We start from the raw sequence: 12,873 nt of genomic DNA, 5'->3' as shown, positions 1-12,873 counted from the left end.
ATATTTCTTTGCAATTTATTTTGTGTTTAAATTTGATATAGTATATATATTATATATCTAATACATATAAACTATATATATATATCTAATACATATCTCTAATACATATAAACTATATATACACATAATACACCCGTATATATACATACTATATATACTATATATAAGCAATTTATACTAGTATATACATATATAGTTTACAAGAAAGTGCCTTAGATAAACAAAATTAAAAAAAAATAGCCCGAAACGGAAAAAGCCTGTTAGGCCCATTTAGGCACGCGGGCCCGCCCCATTTATATATAAGGCAATATATATTACATAAGGCAATATATAATTATATATACACATAATACACCCTTATATATACATACTATACATACTATATATACTATATATATTTATATAGCTATATATAAGCAATTTATACTAGTATATACATATATAGTTTACAAGAAAGTGCCTTAGATAAAAAAAATTTAAAAAAATAGCCCGAAACGGGAAAAGCCCGTTAGGCTCGCGGGCCCGGCCCATTTAGCCCGGGACCATGTGGGCTTAAGACTGTCGTGGGCCGGTTCCACACATTGGGACCGTTTGGCCCGGGACCGCCTCAGCCCGACCCGCCTCAAGCCCGGGCCCAGACCACAATACAGCATTAGGCGTGGTTACAAACTAGCAGCTGCAAATGCCAACATAAAGAAAGAAAAAAAAGAAAATCCCTTGAATTTTTGAAAGGTTAGATTCCTTCTTTGGCCTATAAGGTCAGTTTTTTTCTTTCTTTGGAAATGCAATACAATATTTGTTTGAACAGCTCAAACATCTCTCTAGGGAGATAATTCAATATGTGTGCTCTTATTCATGGTCTTGATTAGGATTGACAAACGGGCAGGTCGGGTTGGATATGGTTCAGGTCGAAAACGAGTTATGAAAAACGGATAAATTATACGACCCGATCCGTATTTAATACGGATAAAAAACGGGTTAACCGGCGGATAATATGGGTAACCATATTATTCATGACTTCTTGAATATGATCCAAACTTGAGGAACCCCAATTTGAGGTTTTGCAAATGTAAAAGTTAAATCTTTAGTTATCCACTTTTTAAAAGGATAATATGGTTCTCTATATTTGACCCATATTTAAAAAGTTCATTATCCAACCCATTTTTTGTGGATAATATGAGTGGTTAACTGTTTTCTTTTAACTATTTTGCCACCACTAGTCTTGATGAAGTATTGGCGGGTACATTAGTCGAATTTGAAGAGGGTACAATAGACATTACTCTGAATTTGGAATCAAATAATGTTGGTGTTGTTGATACAAGAAGGAAGTTCTGTAAAAGCAAATGAAAGAATTGCTCCGATACCCATGAGTGAGGCTTATTTGGGTCGTGTTATAAATGCCCCGGCTAAACCTATTGAGGGTAGGGTGAAATTTCAGCTTGTGAATTTTGATTAATTGAATCTGCCGCCTCGGGTATTATTTCACGCCGTTCCATATATGAGCCTCTTCAAATCGAGCTTATTGCTATTGATTCGATGATCCCTATAGGACGTGGTCAATGAGAATCAAGGGAAAACAAGAGAAAAAAGAGTAATGAGGTTTATGAACTCAAAAGTAATATGCAAATATATCTAATTGAACTACTAGTTAGTTTATTCAGAAGATACACATTCTCGTAGACAATTTCAAGAATGGATGTTGTCATCAAATTAACCTCATTGAGTTACTGCCATGTGATAGCAATGGGACTTCTAACTATGCGTGTTCTTGAAAACCAAACCAGTGATCCAAATGTTGAATCACCAGCACTCCTTTTTCCCCTTGCAACAACTCTCATTTTATATCTCAGCTTCTGACCCTTCTTCTGAAACTTTAGAATTTTTGGCTTCACAGTAACTGATACTCCACTAGGTGTATTCACTTGTACAACATAAGTACTCATAGGGTTCCCAACATTTGTCACACTTCTTTTAAATGTCTGGATCAGATTTCGGCTCTTGCTGTCGAAAAGTACAGCAAAAGAAGGGTAGTTTAGATCACCAGGTGATTTTAAGACATGACTAGGACAAGTGTAATTCTTTCTCAATAAAAGGGCTATTTGAGAAGAGTTGTAGTTTAGGCTACAGATGTAACGCAGGTAATCCTCGGTTGAAATATCGTAGATAAGGCCTGGATTAGAAGCCTTTTCAGGATCAACATGTCCTGAGCCAATGCCAAAAGGGGTAGCTGATATTGAAGTCTCAGAAACAGCATCTGCTATTGGAGTTCTTTCTTTGTCAAGGGTATAAGCAGTTGTCATTAACGCCGACTTGACTGCTGCTGGTGACCAATCTCTATGGACAGATTTAAGTAGTGCAGCTAGTCCACTGACATGAGGGCAAGACATGGAAGTGCCAGAAAGAATGTTGAATAACACGCTTCTCTTATCGCTCTTTAGCATTGATGGGCTAATATTTGGAGGCCAAGCAGCTAATATGTCCACTCCTGGAGCAGTAACATCCGGCTTGATAATGTCCGGTCCAGCTGCACTAGGTCCTCTAGAGGAAAATGCAGCCACTATTGGTGCACGGTTGCCATAAACTGTCCCCTCAAATTTGATTGAAGCTGTGGCAGTTTTCGTCGAGTTGATGTAACTTTTGATAGCAATGCCAGCTGAAGCTCCTAAAGATGTGCCAGGCAACACATGAGGATCGGCATAAAGTTCTTCGCCTTCTTCATCTCTATTTACCATAATCATTCCAGCTCCACCAGCTATTTTCACTTGCTCTCCCTTTTCAGCTCTGGCATTGAGTCCTTTTTCACAGACAACAATCTTGCCTTTGACTAATCTTGAAGATAGTGTCCCATTGGTGCAAAATTCAGCACCTTCCCCACCTTCTGTTCTTCCATAAACAAGTGGCAATTGTTTTGTAGGCTTACCTTGGTACAATGAAGCCCCTTTGAAAACACGTCCATCTCCGAGCTTGACAGTAGTTGGAAAGCTACGGTCCAGAGAGCTTGCGGCAACAGTCATAATCCAAGGTGCTGCATTGCCAACACTAGAACTCAAAGGCCCTGAATTTCCTGCTGAGCATGAAACAAAGACCCCATGTTGAACTGCACCAAATGCAGCAATAGCTATATTATCTGCATAAAATGGCTTTGGGAAACCTCCTAAAGAAAGTGACAATACATCCACCCCATCAATAACAGCTTGATCAATAGCTGCTAAAATATCAGAGCTTGAGCAGCCTTGTATGTAACATGCTTTGTAAACTGCAATTCTTGATCCATAGCTCATACCACCAGCCAACCCTTTACCCAATCCAAAAAGATTTGCACCCATGACAAGATTTCCAGCTGCTGTTGAAGCAGTATGCGTTCCGTGGCCTTGTGAGTCACGCGGTGATCTATAATCTTCTGTTTCATTGATTTTCCCTGCAGCAGCTTCATACCCTTTAGAGAAAATCCTTGCACCAATAATCTTCTTATTACAATTTGATGGCGAAAACCGCGTTCCAGCCTCACATTTGCCTTTCCAACGAGAAGGCACGGGTGGCATCCCTGAATCGCGGAAACTTAAATGTTCAGGCCAAATTCCAGTATCGATCACGCCAACGATCACATCAGAAGTCAAATTAGAAGCACTCCAAAGTCCACTGCCACTTTTCAGCCCAAGAAACTGAGGTGAATGAGTGGTATGTAGGCTTAACATTTCATCTGGCATAGCTGTAAGGAATCCATCAACTTGTTTTAGTAATTCAAGTTGTTTCTTGGAAAGTTTTGCTGAAAAACCAGAAATGGCCTTTTCATATACGTAAAGAAGCTGAGGAGGTTTTACTTCTTGTTCCTCTTCACCATCAGTAGAGAGTTCAGTTATAGAACCAATAATATTATCATACCATATTTTGGAAGTTCCAAGATAACTGTCGAATGATGTGATCTTGGTCTTATCCATGTGAACCACATATACATCTTTTTCTGCTAAAGCAGATGAAATCACTGCAGCTATAAATGCTAACAACAACATGCAGTTCCTGGACTTCATCTTCACTGCCAAAACAGAGAGGAAAAGAAAAGAAATATAAGCAAAGGGCTTAGATACAGCTCTTATTTATAACAACTAATGGATTCTAGTGGCGATTTTACTGATCAAAGGTTGGCAGACAGGAAAATTAAATACTCCGTACGAAAGCATTCATATTTGAAGGATTTACATGAACTGAGTTACTGTGAATTGCAGTTACTACTTCTTGTGACCAAATGCTAAAACTGTGCACTCTAAAAGTGACAAGACAATGACACCATCTGAATATCAGTAAGGGCAGCCGCGTGCACTAAGCTACTGCTATGCGCGGGTCGGGGAAGGGCCGGACCACAAGGTCTATCGTGCACAGCCTTATCTTGCATTTCTGCAAGAGGTTGTTTCCACGGCTCGAACCCCTGATCTCCTAGTCACATGGCATCAACTTTATCAGTTACGCCAAGGCTCCTCTTTCGCCATCTGAATGTCAGTAACACATTTTAATACAAGGAACGATGTAATCAACCTTAAAACAAAAGAAGAAAAAAGATATTATAGTGAGAATACTATCTTTAACTAAGATAAGCAATCAATTTGTTAGTACTCTTTGAAAAGGGAAAGTTTTGACTGTCAATGGAAGGAGTTTCTTGTAATATAAAAGAGAGATATTTCTTATTAAGGACCGTCAACTATTCATCTAAAAGTTGTTCAAGAAAGAAAACTGATGAAGCCATACTCGTGAAGTAATAAATACAACCATGGTATTGAGCCAACCACAAACCATTACAGCAGACTTCTTGTTAAAGCTCACATCTGAGGTTGGAAATGTGAAGCCATTAAAGCTACCTACTTGTACTAACTATATAGCACGAATCATATGATACAACTCGTGCTTCAGAATTGAAAGGAAACTGGTGAACTTATTACTACCTAAAAGGTTCTTGACAGCACTTAAACACACGGCATCTTTAGGCCAGAGGCGAAACCAGCATTTGAAGTTTATGGGTTCAGTATTCTAGTCTTTTTAAGTTACTGGGTTCTAAGTTAATAATTCGTACATATTAAATGACTTTTTAAAGACAAATACAAAGTTTGGACCAAAATTACTGGATCCATCCAAACTCCTAACTTGGTCTTTGGCTCCACCCCTGTCTTTAGGTCTATCTAAGTTGTGTTAGTGGCGAATCTAGCTAGATTAGACACAACCAATATTGGTGAAGTCAAGAATTTCACTAAGGATACGGTGTTCAAAATTTAATATTGTGTATATATATAAAAAAATAATATTTGACCTATATACACGGCGAAAGGGTGTTCAACTCACAATACAATTGAGTTCGGTCAAATCCATTGCCTCTAAACCTTATATATGTACGGAAATATTAAAATAGGCATATATAAATAGCATAACCCACTAATTTTAAATTCTGAATCTGCCACGAGTTGTGCATATATATCGGATTGCTATAATGTCTAACATGCATAGAACATAGTACTATATTTTAGGCCATCATGACTTACAGAACCAAAATTGGACTAGTCCTTAAATATATGCATGAGGTTGGTAGATGCTTCATAATCCTACCTTAGTTTGTGCATGGTGTTTCAAAATGCACAGAGGGGAAGAAAGAATACAAGAAGAAGACATACCTTTGTTTTAGGATTCAGGACAATTGAAGGAATACTGAGGAATGGCTAAAGGTTGATGGAAATTTTAAATAGGCAAAGGGAAAGAGTGTGATAACATTGACAACTTATGTCACTTCATTGTGCTAGCAACAAAAGGGAAAAAAAGAAAAGCAATCTTCCCATTCCCACTTTTAACTAATTGCCTTTTTCTTCAAGAATGCACGCCTCCTATATAAAAGGAGGAGAGTATTTTAAAAAATAAAGAAAGAAAGATGAAAATCTGCTTAAACAATTGAAAACAAAGAGAGATGGAGTAATGCTGGCTTTTAGGAACTTGCTATAGTGCTATATAATGCAATGGAGATTGTTTTGGACGATAGCTTCCGTGCAATCATTGTTCAAAGATGTTGTATTTCTTATTAATTGGGTCACTTAAAAATGGCGATTCAAACATAATTAATTAGACCCCACCTAAAAAGATGTTACTTCATCTTTGTTCATATAATTATCTTTTAAGATTCTTTTTTTTTTTGGCATTATTTAACAAAGACATTTAATACTACGTAGTTTTAATCATAACAGTGTTTGTCTAGGTTATCATTCATCTATCTCATAAACGTCTCATTTTATTAACACTCCACTAATTTGAATGACTTTTTCTTTATGTAAAACGTTAGCTACCTATCCCTTCGGGGATCGCCCGGTTCGTTTAGAGGGGGTTATCCACAGCGATGACCGGGACCGATCCATCCTCAATGCCTTCTGAATTTGAGCATGTCGTACAGGGCTTGCCTAGTGCGGTTTATATCACCTGTGTAGTTTGCAGGCTATTGCACAGTGGGGGATTTACCCAATCCCCGCAAAGTGCTCACCCCAAAGTACTCACCCGAAGAGCAGAGACTGTAGCGGCTGCGGGTTTTTCTGGATTCCAAACAAAAAAACGTTAGCTACCTTGAAACAAATTCAATTCGATAAAATGATTATAATTTATTTAAGATCAGATGTAGTAATATCTTTAACATGGGTTAATCTTTTGTCTTTATGATTTGATGCCAGAAAACATTCGGTGACGGCCCTCATAAATGTGGCAATCTAATTGCTGTTTCGTAACTGTATGTGTATGACTTAGAGGCGTGGCTTCTTTTTTCTTTGTTTTTCCTTGTGTTTGTGACCAACCAAAATGTGAGAATAATCATGGGGGTGGCAAAAACATTTAATGTTGCTCGGCAGATTTTAGGCTTTGGTCAGCTCCAATACCTTGCATTCTTACTTGTACCAATTATCAGGCTGAAAATCTGTATAATCATAGTTGACCTTTGTTGCTTAAATTGTATTTTATTACTTTTATGTTGAATGGTACTTTCAAGATTTCAATTATTTGGACAGCAAGCAACAAACCGAGTTGCCTCTTTGGTTTTGATAAAAAATAATTGTGATGCTTTAATTGTAATTCATGCATGCTAGCTATTGAAGATATTGTTTCGACAAATATAGATGATTCGTGTATATAAATTTCAAGATCTACTTGATATTTTAGATACGCACCATCACGCTGATAAACGGATTTGGGCTATATATAGGAAAGGAAATTACAAGGTAGGAAATCGAACTTTCACCGAGTGAGATTGGATAACCAACCAACTGAGCTACTAAGATTTCCAACAATTAACCTTAATATAAGGTTGTAGTTACTCTTATAAATGATTGAATGGATGTTTAGTGAAACTTTCTGTCATGAATTTTATGTGATGAAGTTTAGAAATCTCTCACACACACAGTCACACACTAACTATCATATACTTATAGTTTTCAAGGACTCTTAGTATAGAGATATCTTGTGAACACGTTAGGACTGCTGTTCTTAGATTAGAGATTTTAGCCTCCTAACACTTACTAGCTGTGATTAGGAGATACCCTAAAACAAAGATAGAAATTAGTTGATTATAACCATGTTGATTATGCTAATTAATGCCTAATGCTAATAAATAAACTCCCATGGCTTGGTATGATTGGCCTTTGGCACTGGAAAAGCTAGAAGGATAAAGTACAAAATTAACGCATGCTTGTTCTTTTACTCTAGAGTTGGAAAATTTGAGTGCTGCCAAAATAAAGAAGGCTCTTGATTTTTGGACCATAATTTTGTTTGTGCACCTAAACATAAGCCCTTCTTTTGTTTTCATCATTTGCATGCTATCTTTGGCACTTTTCTTGCACTACACGGGTGGCAAAACATGACACCATTTCGGCCTTTTCTCGGGACCAAAATTATAGCTCATGATATGGAACATATACCGTCGATGATTAATTAACTTATATAAACTAGTGTAATAATCTTTTACATTATGATAAGCGTACTTTTACTTGTCATAACTTGTAACAGGATGCATATTTTATCCTGTAAGCTAGCAACTTGTTTTATTTATCATATATCGTTACTTGTAAGTATATATCTTTTAGGTGATCTGAGAGTGTATCGGTGTATATGAGCTATACTTTACTCTGAAATAGCTAGAGATAATACCTAACACTAGACACAATAGTGGGCTTGGTTAGTGTTGCGCATATGGCGACAATCATTGGAATCTTCTGTTCTGTCCAGTTCGCGATATGCCATTTCTTTTATGCTGAAAAGTAGCCACACAAAGCTTTGTTGCACTCAAAGATGTGCTGAACAAAGAAAAGTATAGAATTGGAAGTGTTCAAGAAATCACTATTGGTTGTGGTGGTCTATCATTTCTCTGTCTGACTCGTGTTGGCTGTGCAGTTGCTTTTCTATCCTTTTTTTTTTTTTTGGTCTGTCAATTTATTTTGGTGGAGACTGTAGGGAAGAAGGGTATATGTGAAAAGTTGAGTATAAGGGCATAATTGATTTGATTATTTAGAGTCAATCAACTAATATAACTCTCAATATGTCCGTGAGGTCGACTATATAAATCCCTATATATCAGTCAACATACACGTCTTCAGTATAAGTACACGTAAGACTTTTATGATTAGACTAGCTTTACCAACCTATATAGTAATCTCCTTTAGATTAGCTATACATTCACGTAGAAAATGATTTTATAGAGACTTGTTGGATGTCTTTTTATAGGTAAATAAGGGCCGATAAATTTGTTTCATTTGGTTATTTTTGGGATGATAATGACCTACTTAAGTCATTGGTTCAAATTTAATAGTAAAAAAGTAACGCGCAATCATTCTAGATGATGCTTGCATCTATCGGATCTAGTGCAGGAAAGGATTAATGTGCAACTTCGTATTGTCAATTATCTCCTCTATCGAAATAACATATCGATCCGAGGATTTTCTAACACAAGTATTCAATTAATTCGGACTTGTTTGCAGAAATGAAAACAAAAGTAATTGTGTGAAATGAATATACATGTAGATTTATTCACACATGTTGCATCTACTGTTCTTCAAATTCGTTCTTGTGCACACTTACCCTGCCCCCACCTTTACAGAAATTAATGTCAACAATCATGTGTGTTTCTTGATGTTCTTTTGCATTCTACTGTATCATTTTCCTTTGAAACTATCACATAATCACTTAATCAAAAACCTTTGGATCATATATGACAATAGGACTTCTTACAAGATGGCGGGAGCTCTTCCAAATGAGTGAACCTGACAATATTACAGCATTTGACATTGGTTTTGCCTTCACAACAACCTTGAAACTTCTTGTCTGCATTGCACGTGTGAACGAGAGAGTCATTGGTTTTACTGTGATATCCACTCCCTTAGGAGCTCTGATAGTGGCATTATAAACAGATATAGCTTGTCCAACATTGGTAACTTTCCTCCTGAAAATGCCAATGGTTGGTTCTTGATTACTCTTTAGGCCAAGCTGCATTGTGGGATAGTTGATAGCATCTTCACCATTTGCAGGAATCAATGTGGAGCAATTTACCCGTTGTCGAAGTAAACTGGATACTGATGATGAATTGTAACCTTCATGGCATAAGAACTGGATATATGACATATCATCCATGTCATAAATTAATCCAGGACTTCTTGCTTTCGTCGGATTAACTTGTCCAGCACCATACGCGAACTCTGCTTCCCTGTCCACCTTTGAGCTCATAGGTCTTGCTTCAAGCTCATAAGGAAAAAGATAAAATAATATTAAACATTACCGTCAGAATCCAACTTGTTTTGAATTGAGGCGTAGTTGTTGTACAATCTTAGATTATTTAGTGCTCAAATGCACTATTTTTTTGCTACGCTATCTATTTGCTTTAGAGGTATTGAGTTTTTAGACCAAATGAAAGTGGAAAACAATATTTTGTTGATTTACCAGTAGTCACGAGGGCAGACTTAATAGCAGAAGGAGACCAATCTGGATGGTATGACTTTACATAAGCAGCTGCACCGCCAACATGAGGGCATGACATGGAAGTGCCAGACATGAGGGTGAATTCTGAATATTGAGTATCGCCTTTCAAACCAGTGAGTGATTTCAGGGGGGTGTAAGAAGCCAGAATGTCAATTCCTGGAGCTGCAATATCAGGCTGCACAATGCTGCATCAGAGAGCTATATTTGGAAATTTAACATAAACAATGAACTCTGATTTCCATCTAAATTTACCTTCAGAAGGCGTATTGTTCCTGGATTTGGACCTCTTGATGAAAATGATGCAATAAATGGAGCTTTGATCTTAACTTCCTGTGATTTGTATATTACTGCTGAAGGTAATCTGCAATTTTAAAACCATCACACAGCTAAGTATAAACATCAGTAATTTCAGTTCTGAAATGGACTAAACAGGTTACAAGTAACACTTTTACCTCTCTGAATGCATATAGTTATTAATGTTTTTCCCTATGCTGGAATTAACTATTGTTGCAAGAGCCATGAAAATTGGGGCAGAATCAAGAAACTGATCGCTTTCAATGATAGTGCCGATCCCTCCAAGTTCTTTTATAACAGAATCAGCACCCCAAGTACCCAACTGGCAATAAACAAGCTTTCCCTTTACCTTTCTAGGATCCATTGATCCTTCACCACAGTACCTGTGACAGTGTCATATTATATGCGAGGCTAGTATTACAAGAAAGAAATGTCTAATAACAACCTAATTAGTACCTTGAACTGTCTCGAGTGTCAGAGCTCTTGGCCATATCCACTCCCGCCGTAAGAGGATACAATTTTTTCTTTGGATCAAACGCGCTAACTCCAATCCCCTGCATAATGCTGGTATGAGTAAATGCTTCAATGAAAAGGGGATGAAATAGAATAGCTTTTGCTCTTTCGCGTATTTGAGCTTTCGTTGCATCAATAAGAAAGACTTACTGAGACTATTCTCCCATTTCCCAACGCCACCTTACTCCTGAACTCCCTATCAATGCCACTAGCCGCTACAGTTAGCATCCATGGTGCATGGTTCGCGACGGTGTTGAGGTTAGGTCCATCATTTCCAGCAGAAGCCACAGTAAGAATCCCTTTTCTCATGGCATGAAATGATCCAATGGCTATCACATCAGTTGTATAACTACCACTGAGACCACCAATTGAGATGGATATTAAGTCCACACCATCACTAATTGCAGCTTCAAATGCAGCTAGAATGTCAATATCTGCACAACCTGAGGTCACCCAACAGACTTTGTACATAGCCACTCTAGCAGAAGGAACCGCTCCACGTGCAGTCCCTCGGGCAAGACCAAACAAGCTTGCATCAGGCACCATACTTCCCGCTAGGGTGGATGATGTATGTGTTCCGTGGCCGTGCACATCAATTGGTGACAATATGTCATTTGGATCAGGAACTTTGTCCAGCTTGAAGTATCTTGCTCCTATAAGCTTGCTTGATAATCACAAATAAAGACATGCATAATAATTAGAAATGAGAATAAGTCAATGGCAGAAGCGTATGTTTTCAATCCTAGTAAAATCAATCAATAACAACTTAATATGTTCTATATTGGAGGAACAGATGCAGGCTAGTGTATCATGTGGACAGCACACAATATGGCTCCTTATTTTCAAACAATAAGTTATTAACTTTAAAATTCTGACATACTTTTGTGCAAACTTTAGTACTAATTATTATTCTATTTGAGCTGCGGCTGGTTGGTTGTGTACATGACTCAGAACTACCTATTATTTATGTTCATTGATTTGTCTTTTCGTGACATTACATGCACTTAATTACGCTTGTGGATAAATAATAGACTCCAATGTGGATGTCATGTCACGGATGTACAATACAAAAGTACTAATAACAAGGGAATAATTTACTTGTTGCATCCAGAAAAATTTGCAAAATGGCCACAACTTCCTTTCCATTTTACTGGAGGAGGACCAAGACCATCATCCTTAAAGCTTTTTGATTGAGGAGTTATCCCTGTCAAAGTTTTTTCAAGAAAATTAATTTTCAGCCTTCTGTTTTGTTGGCAAAATGAAGAACCTGAGTAGTATCTGAACGATACTTAACCTGTATCGAAAACACCCACGATAATGTTGCTCTCCCTTTTCAATCTTCTTTTTGCAGTTGCAGGCAAACCAATAAATTCCCATGATCTTGTAGTATGTAGCTTCCTGTATCTGTTTGGTATGACAGAAACCACTTCATCCATGCCTGGAGAGAAGAACTCAATTATTAGTATCAAACAAATGCCAAAGACTAAAGTTACAGCAGAGGGATCCTACTTACTGGATAACATGTGAACTTCATGTTGAGATAGCTTTGCTGCAAATGCATTGAAGATTTTTGTATAGCTATAAACATGAGATTCTGTTGCAGCCCCATCACTGTTATAAATTACAACATAAGAAGTCAAGAAAATAACTTACTGAAACTGCATTACTCTTGGATCACATGAGAGTATGATCAGAAGATTTAACTAACCTTCCCTTTAAAGATGATAGGACAATAATATGTCTCTGAAATAGCGATTCTTCGTTCACCGGATGATCTTTCAAGAAAACAATGTAAAGGTCATCCTGCAATGGAAATGATCACATCAATACAATGCAGCTCAGCACAACCAAAAACATGATTATGAAAATACATAGTATAGAAAGTTACTGCTTCTTTTCTATCTACTTCAGCAGCTTCAATGCCAGTCAAGATCAAGATTAGAAGAAGATGATAAGACAGAAACCAGCAGAAGTGATTGTTCCTCAACATTGTCTTTGTGTCAACAATGTTGGAAGATTAGGTGAATTGCAAAAGTAGAAAGAAAATCCAGGATCATACAGAGAATTAAGTACAATGGTACTAGCAATTAA

General features: G+C 37.3%; 2 protein-coding genes across 5 annotated transcripts; both read right to left on the bottom strand.

The window, feature by feature from the left end:
• Positions 1-1,600: 1,600 nt before the first annotated feature.
• Positions 1,601-5,815, bottom strand: LOC107820766 (subtilisin-like protease SBT1.1). Of its 4 annotated transcripts, none has more exons than XM_075217902.1 (3): positions 5,655-5,753; positions 3,883-4,033; positions 1,601-3,709 (listed from the first exon to the last, which is right to left on the bottom strand). In XM_075217902.1, exons 2-3 carry the CDS (start codon positions 3,953-3,955, stop codon positions 1,725-1,727), a joined length of 2,058 nt encoding a protein of 685 aa, XP_075074003.1. In that variant the 5' UTR covers positions 3,956-4,033; positions 5,655-5,753; the 3' UTR covers positions 1,601-1,724. The 4 variants fall into 4 exon arrangements, with proteins under 4 accessions (XP_075074003.1, XP_075074002.1, XP_016502594.1 ...); XM_075217901.1 differs by lacking the exon at positions 5,655-5,753 and adding an exon at positions 4,198-4,330; XM_016647108.2 differs by having other exon boundaries at positions 1,601-4,033; positions 5,655-5,815.
• A 3,189-nt stretch (positions 5,816-9,004) lies between these two features.
• LOC107820767 (subtilisin-like protease SBT4.14) lies at positions 9,005-12,873 on the bottom strand. The gene is made up of 11 exons (XM_016647110.2): positions 12,671-12,873; positions 12,491-12,585; positions 12,296-12,393; positions 12,077-12,220; positions 11,881-11,986; positions 10,933-11,446; positions 10,726-10,823; positions 10,428-10,652; positions 10,228-10,336; positions 9,937-10,150; positions 9,005-9,731 (listed from the first exon to the last, which is right to left on the bottom strand). Exons 1-11 carry the CDS (start codon positions 12,770-12,772, stop codon positions 9,187-9,189), a joined length of 2,250 nt encoding a protein of 749 aa, XP_016502596.2. The 5' UTR covers positions 12,773-12,873; the 3' UTR covers positions 9,005-9,186.

This window comes from Nicotiana tabacum, chromosome 7 (assembly GCF_000715075.1).
Source record: "Nicotiana tabacum cultivar K326 chromosome 7, ASM71507v2, whole genome shotgun sequence".
Taxonomy (NCBI): Eukaryota; Viridiplantae; Streptophyta; class Magnoliopsida; order Solanales; family Solanaceae; genus Nicotiana; species Nicotiana tabacum.
The sequence above is the reverse complement of the archived record's forward strand: the minus strand, read 5'-3'. Positions and strand labels throughout refer to the sequence as shown.

Bases quoted from the DNA above. Each gene is read 5' to 3' on its own strand.
- LOC107820766 (XM_016647108.2), bottom strand. From the start codon at position 4,028: ATGAAGTCCAGGAACTGCATGTTGTTGTTAGCATTTATAGCTGCAGTG.
- LOC107820767 (XM_016647110.2), bottom strand. From the start codon at position 12,772: ATGTTGAGGAACAATCACTTCTGCTGGTTTCTGTCTTATCATCTTCTT. The intron at 12,394-12,490 runs GTTAGTTAAATC...AATTTATAACAG, and splicing joins CTATCATCTTTAAAGGGAAG to TGATGGGGCTGCAACAGAAT. The intron at 10,824-10,932 runs GTAAGTCTTTCT...AGCATTATGCAG, and splicing joins GAAATGGGAGAATAGTCTCA to GGGATTGGAGTTAGCGCGTT.